The sequence below is a fragment of the Salvia miltiorrhiza genome, chromosome 7 (genome assembly GCF_028751815.1).
Source record: "Salvia miltiorrhiza cultivar Shanhuang (shh) chromosome 7, IMPLAD_Smil_shh, whole genome shotgun sequence".
Taxonomy (NCBI): Eukaryota; Viridiplantae; Streptophyta; class Magnoliopsida; order Lamiales; family Lamiaceae; genus Salvia; species Salvia miltiorrhiza.
In genome coordinates, this window is record NC_080393.1 from 18,184,453 (window position 1) to 18,206,357 (window position 21,905).

Here is a 21,905-nt window from a genome sequence, read left to right on the forward strand (position 1 = left end):
TATTTAAAGTTCAAATATTTTTAAGAAAAAATAAAAAATCAAAATATTTTATAAAAAACACTGAAAACTCAAAACATAAAACATTATTAACACAAAAATTAACTATCACCCTACTTTATCCACCGGCTACATAGTTTATAAGTAAAATAAATGATGAATTAAACCCAAATGATTAAATATGAGTTGAGATGAAGTCCTCGAAAATTTAGGTATAGGAGCAAAACAAGAAAACAATAGTTGGTTTCGAGGAGATTTGTCTTTGATTACTTCAGATTTCTGTACTATAATTCCATTAAAAAATTATGGCTAACATGGTTAAGTGCATACTTAATTTAAGGTGCAAAATCTTGAAAATTTAATTATGTAGGAGTCTGTGGTTGTCGGGCACATACTTGACTAATGAAGGTTGGTCTCAATCAATTTTTCTTTATTTTAAGAAACATGTTTGCTCTTTATCAAATGTACTATATTTCTTAAAAATAGAAAATGTTATTTATTCACAAATAAAATGATATAGCAAATTCCTTAGCAACACGATCAGGTAGATGTGATAAGACACGGCCTTTGAATACAGTGGGATACAGACAGATGGTGCAGCCAACCATTATAGCCCCATTAGAATTTGGCTGCAATAGTAGGTTGAATTGCATAAAGTCTAGCTCAAATGCATTTACTTTCATCATTTATTATTATTATTATTATTATTATTATTATTATTATTATTATTATTATTATTATTATTATTATTATTATTATTATCTTTTGCCTGGAATTAGATGTTTGAATTGGGACAATGGATTGACTTTATTGTCGAATTTTGTTTAGTTTAGAACCTAGTTTTGAATATAATAAATATATGCAGCTACATTGTGGTCACCCACACACTAGTATGATAAGGAAAATCTTGATTTATTTAATTTATTTTTTAAAATAAAAATAGGATTTAGTTATTTTACTATATTCTCTACGTTGTACTTATTTATTTTTTTTGCATTTTTTTTAAATTTATTTTTAATAAAAATAAAAAAATTACCAAAAAGTTACAAAAAAATAATTACAATGTAGAGAATATGATAAAATAACTAAATCTTATTTATATTTTAACAAATAAGTTAAATAAATTAAATTATTTTTTTATTTAGATAAATTGTGGGTGGTCACAATGTGACTGTTTAGCATTACTCTTTTGAATAACTGGATGGTCATCATGAGTAGGGGCTGTAGGGGAACCTTCTTAGTCCAAATTCTATCTGATTCATTTGGAGAAGAAGGAAAGCAAGAAAAGTTTATGTACCCAATGAATGTGGTAATGTATAATTCATAAAATAATTTAACTTAATCTAATTAATTATTACTTTTACTATTGTTAGTTGGGGTCATTGTCAAGATTTTGTGATTATATATGTATATATCTTATTGAGTTGGTCCCTCACCCTTATAGGTTTGTGATAAAAGAATTTTTTTTATGATTTACTATTAACTGGTATGTTTATCCGTGCGATGCACGGCAAACATTAAAATTAAATGACATATTTAAATAAATAAATATAAATATTAAATAAATTTAAAATATAAATAAATATAAAATATATTTTAAATAAAATAATCCAAGTCAATTACTCAATAAAATTCTGAATTTAAAAATATAAAATTTCAACTCTATACAAAGTGTAATAATAATTATAGTTATTAAATAATTTTAAATCATTTGATGATGAAAATTATCATTACACATATTATTATATAGTATTACATGTCATAATAAATAAATATTTTCATACAAAAACATAAATATTTTCATACACACTGAGTAAATAAAATATTTAAAAGTTTCAACTTATTCGTTTTTAATTCATTTTTGATTATTTTTATACCATATTAAATATTTTGTCATGAATTTTAATTTAAGGTGCTTATTAAATATTTTTTCATAAATCAAATTTGACGATGTTTTAAAAGAATTAAATTATATAAAAAATCGAGATTAAAATAGTGAAAATTTTGATGGGTGAAGAGAGAGAGAGAGAGAGGGAAAAAAAAAGAAAAAAGAAAAAAGAAAAAAGAAAAAAAGAGGGAACGAATAGAAGAAATTCCTTCTATAGCTAGATTTGGCCAATGTGGATAATCAAGAGAACCGATCGTTACTTTTCCTACTGATAAATAAATTATCTCAGTTTTTTCAAAAAAAAAATCGTCACTATTTCCTTATAGTTTATTAATTTTCTGTGTCTAGTTATTAATGAAAGCTTGAATGCAACAAAATTCATAATTTCATATGATTTTGAGTTTGGATGTACTTGTTTGTTTTTTAATACTTGTTTTTGGTTATTGTTTTAGTGTCTCCGACTTTTAGCCATTTTCTTTTCTTTGTTTTTTGAGGAAACTTTTAGCCATTTTCTTACACATCCTGGAATGATCTCACGTAAATTTATTAATTTAATTTATCCTATTGTTATAGGAACTCTGCAATAGATAGTGTCAATTCCATATCAACTTAAGTTGCATTTAATTTTAAGATCAAATTAATAACTTAATTATCTAAGCGTTTAAGTATATTAAAGTATATATTCTTTAACTTAAAGAATTTTATATTCGTAATTTGATTTTTTTTTGGAAGAAATACAAAATGACTCAAACGCACTAAACCCTTTTAAGTGACTCGAACACTGACAAACTAATTAGAGGGAAGCATCTTGCCAAATGATCTGTATTAATTTTTATCATCATTTTTTTATTTAATTTAAAACTAATTTGTTGTGTGAAAAAAAATTTATCGACCCAACCCTAACAAAAAATTCCGGTCTCTTCCTTGTTTGTTCATAAATTCTAATCAATATATAAAATAATTATAACCGTAAATATCATGTGAGATTGAATTCATACAAATAAATTTTTGTTTTCTTCCGTAACTAGAGATCTTGAATCTTATAATTATGAGAAGTTGGATAAGTATATTCAAATCTATAGCTTTTTCGCTTTGAAAGTGCTCTGCACTGTTCATCTTTTGAAAGTGCTCTGCACTGTTCATCTTTTGAAAAATGGGATGCGTGCGTGACTTTAAGGAGGCGTGAGTGACTTTGCGCCATCTCCGCCGCGCCCATACGGAGGAGCCAAAAAGGGGATCCCCACCCCTCCTCCTCCGGTCACACCACGGCACGTCGGCAGCAGCCTTCTCCTCCCGCAGCCGCTGATCGACTCGCTCCTCCGGCAGTACACACCACGGCACGTCAGCAGCAGCCTCAGCGCCGCCTCCTCCGCATGCCGTGGTTCACCTGGGCAAGGATGAGAGAGGCTTTCAGCCGAGACCCCACGACCGGCCGTTGACCGACCGAGCAGCCGCCGTACCGCTGCCATCTGGGCGGAAGGCCGTTTCAGCGAGACTCTACCGCTGCTCGCCTCCGCCGACAGCCGTGCCCCTGCTCGCCTCCGCCGTTGGAGGAATCAACACGCCGCAACCAGCTGTTAGACGCTGCTCGCTCGGAAATCTCTTGCCGCCGCCGCCGCTTCTGCAATCATGTCAACGGGTGGGCTTAACCTACCGGTTGTCTCCAACAATTTTACTCATAATTCTTCCCTGCCACACAAGAAAAATCCTAGCCCATCGGGACGAATTGCTACTGTGTCAAGCTCTCTTCTGCCAGAGGCATCTCAGCTGCACCGGAACCCTAGCCCGCCTATGGGGTTGGCGGGATCTGTTCAGCCTGCGTCACACCAGTTTCATGTAGATGGCTCGTCTGCTGATCAGCGCAGTCGAAACATGGCTCCTAATGCCAATCTTCCAGGGAATAATTCTTATATTGTGCCAGCAAATAACCGCTCCCAACAGAAGACGGCTGTGACGACTCTTGTCAAATCATATGTCGATATTACTGCGAATCGGACGCCGCGTCGTCCGGATGTTGCTGCACATCATTATCATGCTCTACGCCCTACAAAAGAAGGTGATCACTACTGTTTCAAGATGCCTACAGAGCTTCATTTGAAGCAGATTTCTGACCTTAATCATGCTTTGACGGGAAGGTTGTTGTTAAACAAAGGGGAGAAGCCCAAGCCTGCGTTGATGATTAAAAATGAGCTTCATAACATGTGGAATATAAGTTCGCCTTGGCAACTCATTCCTTTGGGTAAAGGATACTATACCATAGTCTTCCAGAACGCAGCGGATAAACAACGAGCTAAAGCCAAGTTGATTTGGGAAGTTTTTAATGGACATCTCCGCCTTCGCGAGTGGGTGAAGAACTTTGATCCGTTTAAAGAACTCTCGTCGTTGGCAAACGTTTGGATTCGTATACATTATTTGCCTATCGAATATTGGCATGCGGAGGTGCTGGCTGGAATTGCACGTTTCGTGGGCCATCCGCTGAAGATTGATGGTGCTTCGATTACTCGAGATTTCGGACAGTTCGCGCGTGTTCTTGTGGAGTTAGATATGTCCAAATCTCTCCCTACCACGCTTCTTTTTGATGGGGGTGACTATTCTTTTCATGTTGAGTTTACTTACGAGTACTTACCGTATTATTGTTCCAAATGTAAGATTACGGGGCATTCTCCCGATAAGTGTCGTAAAACTAATCCGCCAGTGGAGGCTACTATGAAGCAGGCTGGAAAACAACAAGCAATGGCGAAACAATGGCAGGAGGTTTCTGAGCCAGGGATTTCTTGGGGTGAATCGATTCCGGTGGGGCTACAATCTGAACAGGTGCGGGCTTCACCAGCACATGGAAATAACTTGATACGACAAGAGGTTGTCGAGGAACAGCATGCGGTGCAGCAGAAGGTCTCATCATGCGCTGCAACCCTTATTGAGAATAGGTTTGCTGCTTTACAGTCGAATGTTATGGAGCAGGTTGTGACGTCCCATGAGGAGGTGAACGAGAGGGATGACCGTTTTTTGTCAGGGCCTGATTCGTTGGAAGTTGTGCTTGTCCCGGTAACTTCGGAGCATCAACTGGATGGCAACGATGAGGATGTGGATGAGGAAATAGAGATGGAGACGCCGAATGGAGTCGTGAATCTTGCGAAGAATGTGGCAGCTGCTGCAGAGGAGGGCAATAGCTTGCGAAATGAAACTTTGCCGCTTAAGGATGCAGTGGCGGAGCAGCAGTCGGAGGTTGGGACAGATGGTTTTGTGAGTGAGCAGGTTCATTATTCGATTCAAAAGGAGGTTGTTGGAGATAAGCAGTCCAATCCTACTCCGGAGGATATTGCTAGTCGTATAAATCGGTTAGAGGACCAGGTTAATCAAGAGATGTTATTGCCCTCGGAGCCGAAGCGCGGACGTGGCCGTCCAAAAGGCTCGGGAAAAGGAAGGGAGCTTGTACATGCAGTTCCGACTAATAGCGTTAAAAACCGCCTAAGAAATGCGGAGGGTATTGGATTTCAGCAGAACAACTTCGTGGTTGATCATAGTAGCAGCAACGCGATGCGTACTATGAACAATATTCCGAACATCCGTTGGTCGGATGTAATAGACATGGAAAATGATCGCAACAAGGATGATTATCATTCCAATATTCCGAACATCCGTTGGTCGGATGTAATAGACATGGAAAATGATCGCAACAAGGATGATTATCATTCCAATATGGATTTTACTTTTTGATTGTTGGTTTTTGCGGTAACGTTTAGACTTTTCTGCGCGTTGTTGTTTTTGTTTTTCGGACTCTTTTAGAGTCTTCGTTCCTTGCTTGCGTCTTGTGCATTCAAGGGTTTTTATTTCTTCTTTTTATATTAAACTTCCAATTCAGCAGCAGAATCTTATAATTACGTGAGACCAAATAATTTGAACTTTTTTTTTTTTTTTTTTAAATTTGAGGGAGGGAGGGCGATAAAGTTTGAATCCTAAATCTCATTGTTTACAAATAGGAGTTCGCAACGCTTAATGTCTCGTTAGAGACATTTGAAGTTTAGTTAAATAGGGAGATGTCTCGAATTTAATCTCTATTACTCTTTCCCCCTACAAGTGGGGAACTTCTGCTTAAGGAAAAAGTTTGGATTTAATGCCCACTTTACTTTCCTATCTATACACATCTCGTCAACATAATCAGATGGTGTGTAACACATGTACATTAATATCGTAGAAATGCATATTCATGTGCATGTGCATGCAAATAAATAAGTGGGGTTAAGATTGAAGCCACATATCATGATATATATTTCTTAAAAGAAGTGACTTGACTATCCATGCATATTGACCACTTTGCTTTTGAGTAATCATACAAAATGAATAAAGCTAAATTCAACCACTCAACAACCCAAAAGTAGTTTATCCTCTTCTTCTACTTCTTGAGAGAGAGAGAGAGAGAGAGAGAGCATGAGATTAAATACAATGAAAATCTGACTTTATTATCTAGTTAAATATGCACCAAATTTGGCTTCCCAAACGGAGTAGCTTTCACCAAAGCTATTAAGGGTTCTCCATTATTCATGAAATCTATGAACAAGATAAATGTAACATATCGTATTTAGTTAATACAAATGTTCATGTATTTTATGCATTTGCTCATGAATTTTATTAATTAATTAATTTAAATATTTTCACCATTTTCACTTTATCCATTCTAGCCAACAAACACACACATCCCTTTTTTTTAACACCCACACATCTTAATAAAGTTGAATAGTTGATTATGAATGCAAGTAAAAAAGATGTAAGGCCCATTATATACAACTTTTTCCAACTAACCTAAAAAGTGGTACTTGACTGCAATATGTCTTCGAGGCAGATATATCATAAATAGATTTATATAAAGTAGAGAAATTATAAGTCATAGTCCGATTTGAGTCAAAAATCTCTTTTCCAAATACAATATGATTCAACTTTGAATCCAACCCACTTTTGTTCAAACTGTTTCCCGCCCTTGCAAGCCTCTACTTTCATTTCTCGTCTTCCACTTGATTGTGTCTCAATTATTTTGTTTCCATTAATATATGTTTCAAACCGTGTGGAGAGATTCAATTGGATCATTACGGAATTTCGGTTGTTTCGCAACCAAGACTTCAAAAGCTTGTCAAATCAAGAAAGCTTAGACTTAGATCGGAAAATTATAGCAATATATGTGTAAATTGTAATTGTAATATGTTATTCGTGGAAAATCATTTCAGTTGTGACTTAAATTATGTCGAGTCAATATATTGAAGTTGATACAAGAAGTGTACAGAAGAGTAACAATATATTTAGATATGGATTTTATGATGGAACCTAACTTTTTTTTTTGAGGAAGGAACCTAACATATTGAATCTATTGCTTTTGTAAATGATGATGAAATGAACAAAAATAAGAGATACTATGGAACTAGCATTAATTAGATAATGCAATTTTCCTATGTGATAATAGTACCAGCTGATCTTTGTACTAGACACCTGAGTGATTTTTTAGACATAATATCTTGAATTGTGATCTGTCACGATGGAACAAACCTTGTAAAATTAGCATGATTTTTCCCAGATTAAAAAAGAGTGATTAGTTTTTTAGAAGAAATTTTTAATCTTTTTTTGGAAGAAATTAAAAATGATTAGTTGATTGAAAGAGAAATAGTAATGTGTCGTTGATGCTTAACACGGCCCAATTTCTTTCATAAAAAAGCCCAAATAGGGAAGCCAGTATATTCCAGATTCCACAGCGCAATTGCTTTAAATGATACTGCTCAAACCATTTTGAGACAATTAAAATAGAAAAACATAATAAATAAATAGATAAGATTGAGAAAAAAGGTTTTATAGCATTTCTATCCGAAAGATTTCAGTTTTGGGGGATAATCGCATATCCATTAATGTGCACATTAATACATTATGCTTACCATTTACGGATGTACCATCGTTTCATCAGAGGTTAAGGTATAAATCCACTCCTAAACTAGACACCCTTAGAGCGAGCGTATATTTCCTATTCTTGACCTTGGCCCAAATACAACCCCAGAGTCCATAAAAATGGTGCATTTAAACCCAACAAGTTAACGGCAACCGTTAACTTGTTGGGTTTAAATGCACCATTTTTATGGACTATGGGGGAGAATTGAAACCAAGGTCGAGAATGGGGAAAGGGGAGGGAGTATATGGGCATGTTAACTTAAATTCTTTTTTTTTTTTTTTTTTTAATTTTCTAAGTAGCGTCGATGTGATTTCGATCCCAATCGGCGGCTGAGAGGGGATCTCCTCCCCTTACTACCTCGATCCCATTGCCATCGGCACATACGGCGCCGTTCCGAGGAGGATTTTCATCTTCTTCTCAGCTGGCAACGATAGCCCCAACGGGATGTTGGTGACCAACCTCGCGCCGTAGCTCACCACCGTCGGCGCCGGCACAATCGACCGTGATTTCCCCACCGACAACAGAAAATTCTCCGGCATGTCCCTCTACTCCGGTGCACCCCTCAACGGCAAAATGCACAATTTAATTTACCCGGGAGACGGCGACAATGACACAACAGAGGATGGAAGTTGTCGGTGTCGGCACTGGGGGTGAGCTCATTGGCACTGGTGCCGGTCGGGCGGTCACGACGGGAGGTGAAGCTGGAGGAGTTGAGACCGGAGGTGCAGCCAAGAGTTTTTTTATGGCGGTGAAGGCCGGACGGAAAAATTTAAGGGGTGAAATCCAGAACTTAAATTAAAAATAAAAAAAGTTAACAGAGAGATAACGACCGTTAACTTGCTGGGTTTAAATGCACTCTTATTATGAACTCTGGGGGTGTATTTGGACCAAAGTCGAGAATGAGGAGTGATACGCTATAAGGGTGATAACTTCAGGGATGGATTTGTACCTTAACCCTAAAAATAATTATTTTTTTATAAGAATTAGTTAAAGTTACTTTATTTGGACTTTGGATAAGAACCTTGGTATAAAATTGGAATTTTCATTTAGCTGAAAAATTGAGTGTAATAATTTCAAATAAAGGGATACAGAGCGGAGTATATAAATATTGAAGGAGTTGTGTATTTAAACGCTGACAAACTAGATTGCGAGTCTGCATCAATCATGTGCATTTGTGTTCGTGGCCAAGAAAATAAATGACAAGACCTAATTCTGTTGGAATTTTAAACTCATTTACTAATTGGTACATTTCACAATACCCAACTTTGTTACCTTCGTGCATATACAAAATTAACGAAATGAGTATTTATATTGATCTTTGGTTCATTCATAAAATAAATACTCTTTTCATTTCAATTTAAGAGGCTATAATTTTTTATTTGAATATTCCATTTTAATAAGCCATTTTCTTAAAATAAAAGGTCAATACATAACAAATATTTCTATATAACTCATTATTTATACCAAATGTCATTGTACTTCACACATAATTATCTCTTCTTTATTTATTTTTCTTACTTTTTAGACAAATATATCCTCAAAAAATTAAAAAATCGAGGCTCCATGAGCACAAGTACTATCAAGGCTCAATGAACACAAGTACCTTCGGGCTTAATGAGCATTTGTACCATCGGAGCTCAATGACCGCAAGTATCATCAGAGCTCAATAAGCATATGTACCATTGGGGCTCAAAGAGCATATGAACCATCAGGACAGTGAAACAATATTGGAGCTGTAAAAAGCTCAATTCCAAGGCGGTAAAAAGCTCAACTCCAAGGCTATGAAAAGATCCAATAAAAAATGCGAAGTCCCTTTATTGAGTTGCAAGTTAATAATGCTCAAAAGACAATTTGCAAGAAAGAAAATCTGGTGGACACGTAAATAAATTACTTGTTCATCGGACTTGAGGGGAGTAACTGATGTGGACATAATTATGTTCACCTGCTCGGATCAAACACGACGGGTGAAAAATATAAATAAGAGCAAAGAATCAGCCGTGACAACTTAGCTTTGGCAGACCACCCTTGACAAATTAGCCTTGACAGACCATTCTTGGCAAATTAACCTTGGCAGCCCACCCCTGGCGCCTCCAGCTATGTTAACCACCACTCGTGGCAGCCTTGTCAACGCCATCCTTGGCGCTTCCAGCTATGTCAACACCACCCTTGGCAGTCGTGTCAACGTACGCGACCCTTGGTTCCTCTAGCTATGTCAATGATTAGGGCCCAATTGTACTGTTTAATGGGCTTTAGGGCTAGGTTCACTTAGTAACTTATAAATAAAGCTCTCATGTGTAGAATTAGGGGATTCTCATTCATTATTCATTACTCAACATTGTAATTGTAAAAACTCCACAAATAGTAAATTCTCTCGGGATTCTCTTCGTGGACGTAGATAATTACGATCGAACCACGTTAAATACTTGTCTTATTTTTATGTTTTTTACTATTGTTGGGATCAATTCTACACTCAACATTAACTATAATAGTTTAGAATGTAATGAAGTGAATGAAAATGTATTGGTTCATTTTATAACTCTTTTTAAAAAATAACTTTTTGAATTAATTTTAATATAACTTTGAAGTGAATAATTAGTGTTATATATATATATATATAATATAATTTCAAAAATAATTTTTTATTATATTTGTGTATGGAAACATTTATTTATTATGACGTATAATACTCTAATAATGTGTAATGTTAATTTTCATTATCAATTGTTTAATAACTATAACTATCATTAGACTTCATACAAAGTCGAAAATTTATGCTTTCAAATTCGGATTTTTTGAGTAATTGACGTAGATCATTTTATTTTATTTTTAAAACATATTTTTTATTTTCTTATATTTATTATTTATATTTATATAATTAAACATGTCGTTTAATTTTGATGCTCGCCGTGCATCGTACGGGCGGGCGCACTAGTATAAATATATAGTACAGTTAGTATGAATTTGTATCAATCGTGGCGCGCAACATCTAGTATACCTGGTAGAATTGAGACTCTTTGTACTGTTCTACGAGGTTGCTACGCGCCACGATTGATACAAATAGTCTCAAATCGTACCAGGTGTACGAAGTATCACTTATTAGTGCTACTAGTTGAAACGCCTGATGCGAATTTTTCCAATTCATACCAATATGATTACAACTTTGTGAGCATTTTTACTCTAAGCATTTTTATCTCGATTTTTGAAAATTAGCTACAATTTAATGAAATTAAGTTAGGGACTATCTTTTAATTTCTACTATCTATAATGGTTATCTCAAATTTCGCATTTTTCCAATAATTATGGGGATTTTCGTTCGCTCCACAAGAGTATGCACATTTTTGATTCTACACTCACAATATTATAAATAATGTGAGTCTTTTTATCACGATGAATTATCAACTAATATTCTTAAAATTCATGCTAAAAAAAGTGAGTGTACTCTTTTGAAATGGAGAGAATATTAATTATTGGAAATTTTATAAGTAAATTTTTTTGAAAACTAATAATTTCATGGGAAAAATTGCAGTAATGCACACACAACCTTTAAATTTAAAATAAAATATATCGAGTTTTAATTTTTCTGATTTTTTCCCTAATTTAATATCCCCGCTAAATTAAAAAAAATTATGATACTACAACATAACACAAGAAACTCATAACATAGCTCGTACATATAATGCATTTAATGAACTCTGCATTTCAACAATTCAATGTGAAAATAAAATTCTCCCTTGCAATAAAACAAATTGCCCACTAGAAAATGAAAATTAATAACAAATTAATTCTTGAATTAATGTTTAATTGTGAGGTAAAGCTTTATTTTTCATATTGAATTATTGAATTGCATGCAGAGTTGGTAAATGCATTATATATATGAGTTTTGAGTTTCTTGTGTTAGATTATAAAAGCAATTTTATTTAGGAGGAATATTAAATCACGGGAGAATTAGAAAAATTAAAACTTGGTGCGTTTTATTTCAAATTTCAAAGGTAGTGTGCAAAATCAGAATTTGTCAAAACTTTGTGTATTTTGTAACTAGTAGATTAAAGGTAAGTAAGAAATATGGATATTTTGGAATACATGAATTTTGGAGGTTTTCTAAAATTGTCTATGATTTTTTTTAACAGATATATACGACTTTTCAATTTTTCTAATTTGGTACGCTATTCTAAATTTTCCCAAAATTAACGTTGAATTGGCAGTTGTAAATTCCAACTTGGCCAAATCAACGATTGAAAAAATGACATGGTATTGGAACACACCAAAACATTATTGTTTATAATTAAATATAAATTTCAAAATCCACAAATCATTCGTTTGAGTGGAATTGGGGCATGTTGAGGTGAATTTACAATTGAGTTCAACAAAAGGACTATCAACTGGATTGAGAGATACATTTCAAGGACATCGTCAAGCTCATTGAGAAAGGTCATATCGCAACAACATATTTCTTGTATGGATGTTGCATTTTTTAATAGCATTGTCGAGCTCGTCAATGATATATGAAATTGCTTATTGAATTTGAAACTCATATTTAATTATAAATAACGATATTTTGATGTGTTCTAATATTGTGTTATTTTTTCTCATCGGCGATTTGGCGACGTTAGAATTTCTTAAAGCCAACTCAACTGCAATTTCAAGTCTTGTGCAAAATAAATAAAAAATAAAAAATTGAAAAATTATGTATTTTTATTAAAAAAAATATATGTATAGTGAGCAATTTCAAAAAACCTCCAAAATTCATGTATTTAGAGACTAATATCTTAGCTAAGAACAAAAAAGTAAGTAAAACAATACAAAATTTAGTTTGTTGATGGTAAAGAAGCTTAAAACGATTAGAGTTAGCAGGATAGAAAGTTGGTTTCCACACAACAGCAGCAGTAGTAAAGAAAATGGAAGTTAATTCCATGTGTTGGGTTTGACAACACAATAGGCAGCTCTGGAGCAAGATCCGAGTCCTCTCCGGCAGCGGGTGTCGGTCTGGCGCCTAATGATGGCGCTGAGCCTCTCCCTCCTATAATACGTGTTCAACGGAATAGGCATGGCGTCCAGCCCCATGAGCTTCCCCACCACCCCCGGCTTGCACCAAATCACGCTCTCCCCTCCCACCACCGCCGGCCTGAAGGAGGACCGGTACATGGCGTCCTTCCCGTCCAGAGAGAACCGGGGATACTGATTCAACGCCTTTCTGGCGCTGCGCAGGATGTCGCAGCTGCTCACGCACGACATTCTGTGCGCTTCCATCTTGCTCTTTCTACCCTTCTCCTCCATCTCCAATCCTAGGATCATCTCCTCCAATGTCGGCTGCCTCTCTCTCTCCGCCATCATGCACGCATCCACAATCGAGGTCGACCTCTCTCCGTTGCACAGCTTTCTCAACCCTTTCTTCATCTTCACTCCTATAAAGTTGTTCAGCTCCAGATTACTCATTTCACCACCTCAAAATCAACCGTCATTCAATGCTTTAAAAGCACTCACATGAACACAAAAGTGTCACAAGCTTCCCAACTCCCACCTCTGCCAAAAGAAAAGAAAAGCTTCTCCACATATTTATACTAGTTTGTTGAATGCCTTGATGACTTTTCAAGTTTCAAACCACTTGCCAGATTTCATTTCAAAATAAATTCACCATTATGCATATTCAATTCTTGCCTCCAAACCACACCCAAACACGAGTCCCAGACTAAATGCAGAAACGGGTTTCCTGTATCTGCATTTATGAAGCTGGCCCAATTTCTCCTTTAGGAGAGCTTTAACCATAACAAATAAAAGAAATGGAGAGATATACTGATGTATATATAATTTCATTTCATCTCATTAGTTAGCAGCTTAGGCAAAAATATATGGGGTGCAACTGGAACTAAGTTAGTTCCAAAAACAAGAATCATCATATTCATATTCATATCCATGCCCATCACTGAGACCGACACTAACTCTATTATCGCCCTAATTTGGCACAATAAAGTTTACCAGGACAAAACGAAATCAGCTAAAATCACACGACTTGTTTCGAAGAGGGGCGTGATGGTTAGATAATTATACATATAATCTGAAGCAACAATTATTTACATACAGACAAAATTAGATGTCATCAACTATGAACTCTACTCATCCCGCTGGAGCTTCATGAGCTTTCACAAATCGGCCCTTCACTCGCTTCCTGGTATCCGCTCGTGCTTTTCTTGATTCATATCGTATGTGCTTGTCATATCTACACAAGAATGTAGTGAAAATATCAGGAAAAGAAAATGCCTAGGGATTTCCATTGCGGTGAAAGAAAATGAGAGAAAGTAGCTACCTTCTTGTTTTCTTCTTCTCCTTGTATCGTTGCATAGCATTGCCTCTATTCTTTGCCAGAAGCTCCATGTCACTCTTTGACATAGCTGCCACACTTTCACTCGTCATTAGAATAGACTGACTCGTGAACTGCATATCTTTTGAACCACCTAAGGATTCAGGTTTGGTTAAACCTGAACATGATGATGGCCTTGCTACAGGTGCATTATTGCTCTCTGATGTAGCAGGCCCCTGACTAGGCGTCTGGTTATTGGTGGCACTCTGCATTTGACAATTAGACAGAACTATTAAGATCAAAAAACTTAAGCAGAGAGAATATAAGAACAGAGATGATTTTATTTCTGCATCTTGCACCACTTCATTCACAGTTCCCATTCACAGAAAAAAGAAGATGGACCAGAGTAAGAGTTTATTGATCTACATCAAATTGCTTTGAACATGCAGTTGCAAGGTTGAGAAGATGGTAAGCATCAGTTTGTCACAGGAAAAAGGGCAACCATGAACATGTTTTGGCCACTAGCAAGAATATCAAAGTTCAAGATTCCAAGAAATTAGTTTGGCAGTCACATCCAGTTGTGGCGTAGTTTTTACCTGCACTCTTTGCAGATGTTCTAATATAAAACTAATAACCAGATGACCTTACAATGTCAAGGATAATGTAATAATTTACTAGCACTTAATCTTATTATAATGTTAAAGGATTAAATTAGAACATGTGAAAAGTCTTAAGTTCTCAACATCTACGATCCCAATTGCCAATAGCCACCACCAGTTAGCAATCTGGACTAAGATAAATGGACAGGACTGACAGCAATTTCTACTTATTAGCATCAATTATGAGTCATTAATGGATGAGCAATGGACATCAAAGATAGATGAAAGATTGCCCAAGTAAAAATGCTTACATTAAAGGGGATTATATCTTCCTGGGTGATAGAACAGTTCACTCCAGAGACATCCACCCCTCTTCTCTTGGCCAAGGATGCTTCTTTCAGTAGTTCCCCATACCTTTTCATAGTGTACACGTCACTTCCTCCAAATTCTAGTTCAACAGGGCTAGACTCCTCATGGCCCCTCAATTGTCCCAGGTTGAAGTCCCATATCTGCAGAAGCGAATGCAGCAAAATGATCAGTGCACATGAGATAATAGATGCAGTCATGTGCAGCAAATGAACAACATGATTGCTAAGAGCACACATGATAATTAGCACTGAATGGTCTTTCATTTTGGAAAGCAGTAATCAGAACAACAACCCCACCCCTCTCCCTCTCCAATTCAAAGTATAAATTGGTTGGAACTTACTAGATTTCCTACGAAAACTAGTTCTTATCAGCATACCAAATATGCAACTTAGCAGCATCAAATATCATCATAAGTCTGAAAATTGGTTATCAGATGCCCACTTAACTGGAGAAGGTGAAGAAGCATAAGCAGAAAAAGGCAGCATGCACGCATCAAAAAGCATAAGCTTGGAAGAGAAGTACAACAAACTCGTCACTGATTAACTAAGACAGACATTAACTAAACAAAGAGAAAAGAGATTTTAAGAAAGGTCTAAGTTAATGCGAAAATGCATTTGAACTCAGCATGTGGCGAATATGCTTGCCTGGAATATCCTACCAGCGTTATTTCTGCCCAAACATTGTGGACTAAGAAAATTTACAAGCAAAGACAAGAACGACTTTCATTTTAACATTATGTGAACAATGACAAGTGGAGTAACATGAACCTCCAAATCCTAAAACAAGAAATACATATTTGATACATGTAAGGAACGAGCCCTAAAATAGAAGTTCAATAATCTTCCACAAGCACTAACGAATTTCGCAACATTTTAATTCGAATTCTTGAAGTCCAAGCATCCAGCATACTGGAATAGGTTAACATATTGCAAAATAGTACACAAGTCAAAGAATAACCCATCAAAAATGTTTTATCAGATATGCCCGGAAATAACAGAACTGCAGTAAAAACAATGCTCTACAGAAAAAGTAAACTTGTCCGAAGAAAACATTTTCAGTAAAAACATTTATAACGAATATGAGAGATGCAGGTGAAGAAAGCAGATCTAGAAAATACCTGCGCGCTGTGATCACATGCAGTGGTGTTCCACAACATGTTGCGTTCCTCCTTCTGATTGGCCGGCGTCTGCAACATTAGCAACGACGTAAACCCTCCGCCCTGCGGCAATTCCTGCTGCTGCTCTTGAGGTTGCTCCTCATACTGTCCGCAAAAACTCTCCTGTCGCCACGCACCGCCGCTCGGTGTCCCCGGTCCTACATCCTCCCCATCTCCGCCGCCGCCATCCGCTATCAATTCGATTAGCTGCTTCAAAATCACCTGCTTCTGCTTCCCGCAGCTCGGATTCTTCTTCTTCTTCACCAATTCGCCCCCGCAGTCGGAATAAATCATCGAACTCGCATTCGGCACCATGAGCTCCTCCAGCAACCCTCCCCACTCGCAAGACGCTGGCTTCTTCTCCTCAATCTCCAAACCCCAGGCCGCCGCGAGCTCGAACGCCGACGGACAGCCCGAGAAACTGTCGATAGGGCAGCGATCGTGGGCGGCGGCCACGAGGCGGCTGCCGTGCGCGTCCCAATCGCAATCCTGGCAGAGCACGAGGCCGTCGGTGGAGCAGCGGAAGGACGCCGGCTCGGCGGCGCAGTTGTCGCAGATCTGGGAGCGGAGATGCTTCTTTGAGAGGGCGTTGGCGCAGTGCACGTGCTGGTCACATGAGAGGCAGAGCTTGGCGCTGTCCGCGCGGCAGTAGAGTATCGCCTGCCGCTCGCCACAGAAATCACACGAAACCATCGCAGAAATCACACGAATTACAATATCTGATTGATGGATTAAAGAGCACCAGATAGTGGATTTTGGAGTATTAGATTTCTACCAAACCTTCCAAACAAGGAAACAAAATGAAGGGACATATGAATTGTATTTCATGAAATTGGTAGATTTAAAACGTTGATTTGCTTGGGGAGAGTGTTGGTGGGCAGAGATTTGCAGCTAGAGGAGGATGATGAAGAAGCTCTAGTTATTTATATATAATTAATTATTCACTCAACACTGTGGACTTGATTGATAGTAGTAATAACATACTCCTAATAAAACTTCTCAGCTAGATTGAAGATTATTTATTTACTTCAAATTTTATATACTTGGCGTATGTATGGTGCGATGCGGGATGCTAACATTTACACGGGAACATTTTAATTTCCAAATAAATCATCATAAAACACAACACTAAATTAAGTAGTAGTAATATAATACAAAAGATTATTACTGTTTTGACAAAAATTAAAAAAAACTTTAAAGACATGTAAAAAAGTTTTCACAACCCCTAACGCATAATGAATTGAAAATGAAATAAGTATTTGAGCAATTAATTAACGGTAATTTGTGTGCGCGGGTGGGTCTACGTTTTGGGGAGTTTGGCGGATGTACGGAGTGGACCACTTGTAAAAATATCTTACCTTTTTGCTGAGCTGGCGCGGCATCTTTTTTTGTTTTTCCTTTTCCTTTTCCTTTTACCGACATCCAAGAGGAAATCAAATGTGATTTGCCACCGGCCATACCACCTATCATTGTTTTTTTTTTTTTTTGAGGCGACCTATCATTTTAAACATTCTTTTTTTATCACTACCATTTTAATCAACGAGTAAAATCCGCTTCCAATTATGTTGCATGACCGCCACCTCACACTTATTTTTCTTTTTTCGAAGAAATTGTTAAATTCTTGATTTAATTGATACTTTTAATTAACTGACTACCACTCTAGCATTACAAATTCGTACAAAATCTGACTATTCCTTTCTAGCATATGCTAATCTCATATATGTGTTATACATACTTGTTAATGCTAATACTATAGTATAAAATTGCGCAGATTCATGTTAAAAATATCCATGTTCTTTAGACTTTGAGTTGTAATACAAAATGTTCATTTTATAAAAACAATATACCTTTATAATTATATCTTCACTTCGCCCAACCGATTTGATATATGTCTTTTTAACACTATTGTTCATGATAATAATATTGTAGTATAAAGTTGTGTAGATTTATATTAAAAATGTCCACATTATTTAGACTTTAAGTTGTAATACAAAATGTTCATTTTGTAAAAACATTGTATTTATGTCCAAATTGACTAAATTATTATTCATGTCTCACTTATAAATGTATTTGAAAGACAAAAAAATTACATATTTTTACAATTTCGTACCTTTTCAACAAAAACAATGGAAAAAATAATTTGATATTGACTGAAAATCATGTAAATTTACAAATTCACATGTCACACTCGAATGACACCAACTCAAATTTACCTTGAAAGCAAATTTAAAATTGAAATATTCGACAAGCTCAAATTTGAGCTGTCGACTAGCTCTCTCTTTTTTTTGTTATTTAATTGAAGAGAGCGATTAGCTCACATTATTATTTATATTTTTAGTTATATTGTTTTAAGGAGAACGACTAGGTCAATTGATTAAATGAAAATATCTTAAAAATTGCCCAATTGACCAAATCATTAATATTTGATTACTTTTTGAATTTCAAGAACATGGGCCCCATTTATATTTAAAAAATTTGAAGCCGGTAATACTTTAAGGGGGGTGTATTCGTTTAGGACTTTAATAGATTTCTGCATACTTTTAAAATCTCGGTGTATTCGTTCAAGACTTTTAAAAGTCTATGAAAATTTGGGTGTATTCGTTCAAGACTTTTAAAAGTCTATAAAAATCTGGGTGTATTCGTTCAAGACTTTTAAAAGTCTATAAAAATCTGGGTGTATTTAAAAATCTATGGATTTTAACATTGGACTGATTTCCATGGATTTCATTCAAAAAATACACATAAACAAATTCGAGCTCGGACCACGAGAATTCAAATCTTGAGAGTTTCCAGCGCTCGCTAGGTTCCAGCAGACGCGGCTGAAGAAGCCAGCGCCAGCTGGCACTCAGCGGTCGCTGCTCACAAATACTGAGTCCAGCACTCGCTGGGTACCAAATATCTGATATCGATGTTTTTTTTTAATCAGAAAAAGATTAAATTTCACGAACTTGGCACCAGAGGTACTAAACAAACTTACAAAAGGATAAAGGAAATGTCTTTCGAACACCAGGAAGAGAAAGAGATCTCACCATCAAACAAATTGAAGATTTTATTCCAACTCCACATTTTCGTCTTGATCTCGAGAATTATAGTCTTCACATCCCTTTGTTTGCCTTCGAATCTCCTGTCGTTGCGTTCCTTCCAGAGTTGCCAAATACTCCCTCCGTCCGCCAAAATTATGTCACAATTACTATATCGAGCGTCCGCCAAGATTATGTCACTTTCCTTTTATAGCAATGGTCCCACCATCCTCTTTAATATTTTATCCTTACTAACAGTCTTTATTTACAAAAAAACTCACTCAAAATTCAATCTCAACCACTCATCTCATAAAGTGGTGGGACCCTTTCTCCACTACATCAAAATCATCACCAATTTTATTAAATCCCGTGCCCAAGCAAATTGCCATAATCTTGGCGGACGGAGGGAGTAGTACACATCCACAAGGCCAAAAGGAACTTCTCACTCCTCTTTCTGGAACCCAGATTTGCGAATGAAAGAAAATGAGCGTCGACTTGATTTGGGCTCACCGTTGTCATCCCTAGCCACTTCTGCACTTCAACCCATATCGCAGCTGATTTTGGGCATTGAAGGAAAACGTGGTTGGTTGACTCATTGGGCTGGAAACAGGCGTTGCACATAGAATCAATCTCGTCCAAAGCTATGTTCCTCTTCTTCAGATTTTCACAAGTTGGGAGCCTATTTTTCAAAGCTCTCCACGCTGTTAGTCTTGCCTTCTGGGGAGCATGTGTTGTCCAAATCTTGGCAAATGTCTCCGTATCTTTGGATGGCGTTGTGTTCGGTTTCGTGGCTGCCAAAATTGAAGAGTAGGCAGATTTTGTAGAGAATTTCCACTTTGGTCTCACTCCATCTCCATTCATCTTTACCACCTGCATCAGGAGTCACACTAGAAATAACAGTAATGAGGTCGTTAGTGTTCTCCAGTTCCCCATCAAACAACTCTCTCCGTCATTTCAAATCCCAAATCCAGACCCCATTCACCCAAGACCCAAAATCACTAATAGAAGCATCCTTATTTGCTGTAAGTTGGAACAGCCTGGGAAAGAGGATCTTTAGCGGTTTGGAGTCAGCCCACCTATCAGCCCAAAACATTGAATCCCGATCGTTTCCTATCTTCTGACTAATACACTTCCAAAACCAGTTACCCGACTGTGCTCCTCCTAATGACAAAGTTTTTGACCACCACCCCGTCCCTGATTTTTGGCTGCCCGACGTCCCCAACCCCCCTTCTCCCCACTCGACTTCCCCATAAATTGACTTAACGACCCTAGCCCATAACAAACTCCTCCCTTCTAAGTACCTCCAAACCCATTTTAACACGAGGACAACATTGAACAGTTCAATATTTCTGAACCCTAACCCCCCATCACATTTACTTAAACATAAATTGTCTCATTTTAACCATGGGATTGCACTGGAGTTCTCCCTCCCACCCCATAAGAAATTGCGAAACAAGAAGTTCAAGGATCTCACAATGGTTTTAGGCATCAACGCAAATGAAAGCTGAAAAACAGGAATGGCTTGCAGTACAGATTTTATCAAAGTTGCACGACCTGCCAGCGAAAGTTTCCTCGACTTCCAGCCTTCAATTTTCTTTCTCACCCTGTCGACTAAATGGTTCCACTCCGCAATGCTTTTATTCCTTCCCCCAACTTGAATACCGAGGTACTTGAAAAGAGTCGTACCAACATTGCAATTCAGCTCTAACGCCATCCTTTCCAGCTTGCATCTGTCCACCCTAAAACAAACAAACTGTATTTATTAAAGTTTACCTTCAGCCTGGATAACAGTTGGAATAGCCTCAGAATTTGTTTCACCACCACGGTATTTCCTTCGTCACCATCCATAATAAACACGGTATCGTCCGCATATTGGAGATGCGAAATCCTTACTTTATCTTTCCCAATCAAAGCGGGTACCAGTAGCAGTTTGGCTGTCGCCCTATCAATGAGAGATTGGAGTCCCTCAGCCGCAATGAGGAAGAGGAAAGGTGAGAGCGGGTCGCCCTGTCTAAGACCTCTCTCTAGCCGAAATTCCCCTGAAGGAGAACCGTTGGCCAGAACATTCGCCGATGCAGAGCTAAGGCATCCTCTAATTCACTTCCTCCAGGTGACGCCGAAGTTGAAGCGATCAAGCATCGTGTCAAGATAGTCCCACTCCGCTGAGTCAAAGGCCTTTGCAAAGTCAATTTTGAAGATGATTCTCTCCTTACCTTTCCTCTTGGCCTCGTTGATTGCTTCATTCAAAATCACCACTCCATCCAGAATGTACCTATTGCTAATGAACGCACTTTGATTGTCGGATATGATTGTGTCCATAACTGTTCTCATTCTACCTGCTAAGACCTTGGCAATAACCTTGTAAAGACTGCCAATGAGAGAAACATGTCTGAAATCACCAAGATCACGCGCTTCCTTCTTTTTTGGTATGAGTACAATGAAAGAAGAATTACTACCTCTTGGGAGTTTCCCGTGCTCATGGAATTCCTCCGTAACCTTAATAAAATCTTTCTTGATAATCTCCCACGAAGCTTTTCAAAAGTTGAAGTTGAATCCGTCCGGCCCCGAACTTTTGTTACTATCGCACTCCCAAATGGCAGTTTTGATTTCAGTTTCTGTGAACGGTTCGATCAAGTTCATTTTTCGCTCCTCTGT

The 21,905-nt window shown here is 37.0% G+C and overlaps 1 protein-coding gene across 1 annotated transcript; it reads right to left on the bottom strand.

Annotated features, from left to right (window-relative positions):
- Positions 1 to 13,656: 13,656 nt before the first annotated feature.
- Positions 13,657 to 17,467, bottom strand: LOC130991182 (zinc finger protein CONSTANS-LIKE 14-like). Its single transcript, XM_057915274.1, has 4 exons — positions 16,192 to 17,467; positions 15,017 to 15,214; positions 14,113 to 14,372; positions 13,657 to 14,025 (listed from the first exon to the last, which is right to left on the bottom strand). Exons 1-4 carry the CDS (start codon positions 16,921 to 16,923, stop codon positions 13,923 to 13,925), a joined length of 1,293 nt encoding a protein of 430 aa, XP_057771257.1. The 5' UTR covers positions 16,924 to 17,467; the 3' UTR covers positions 13,657 to 13,922.
- Positions 17,468 to 21,905: the final 4,438 nt, after the last annotated feature.

Bases quoted from the DNA above. Each gene is read 5' to 3' on its own strand.
- LOC130991182 (XM_057915274.1), bottom strand. From the start codon at position 16,923: ATGGTTTCGTGTGATTTCTGTGGCGAGCGGCAGGCGATACTCTACTGC. The intron at 15,215-16,191 runs GTATTTTCTAGA...TCGCTTCTGCAG, and splicing joins CATGTGATCACAGCGCGCAG to ATATGGGACTTCAACCTGGG. The intron at 14,373-15,016 runs GTAAGCATTTTT...TGTCAAATGCAG, and splicing joins AAGATATAATCCCCTTTAAT to AGTGCCACCAATAACCAGAC.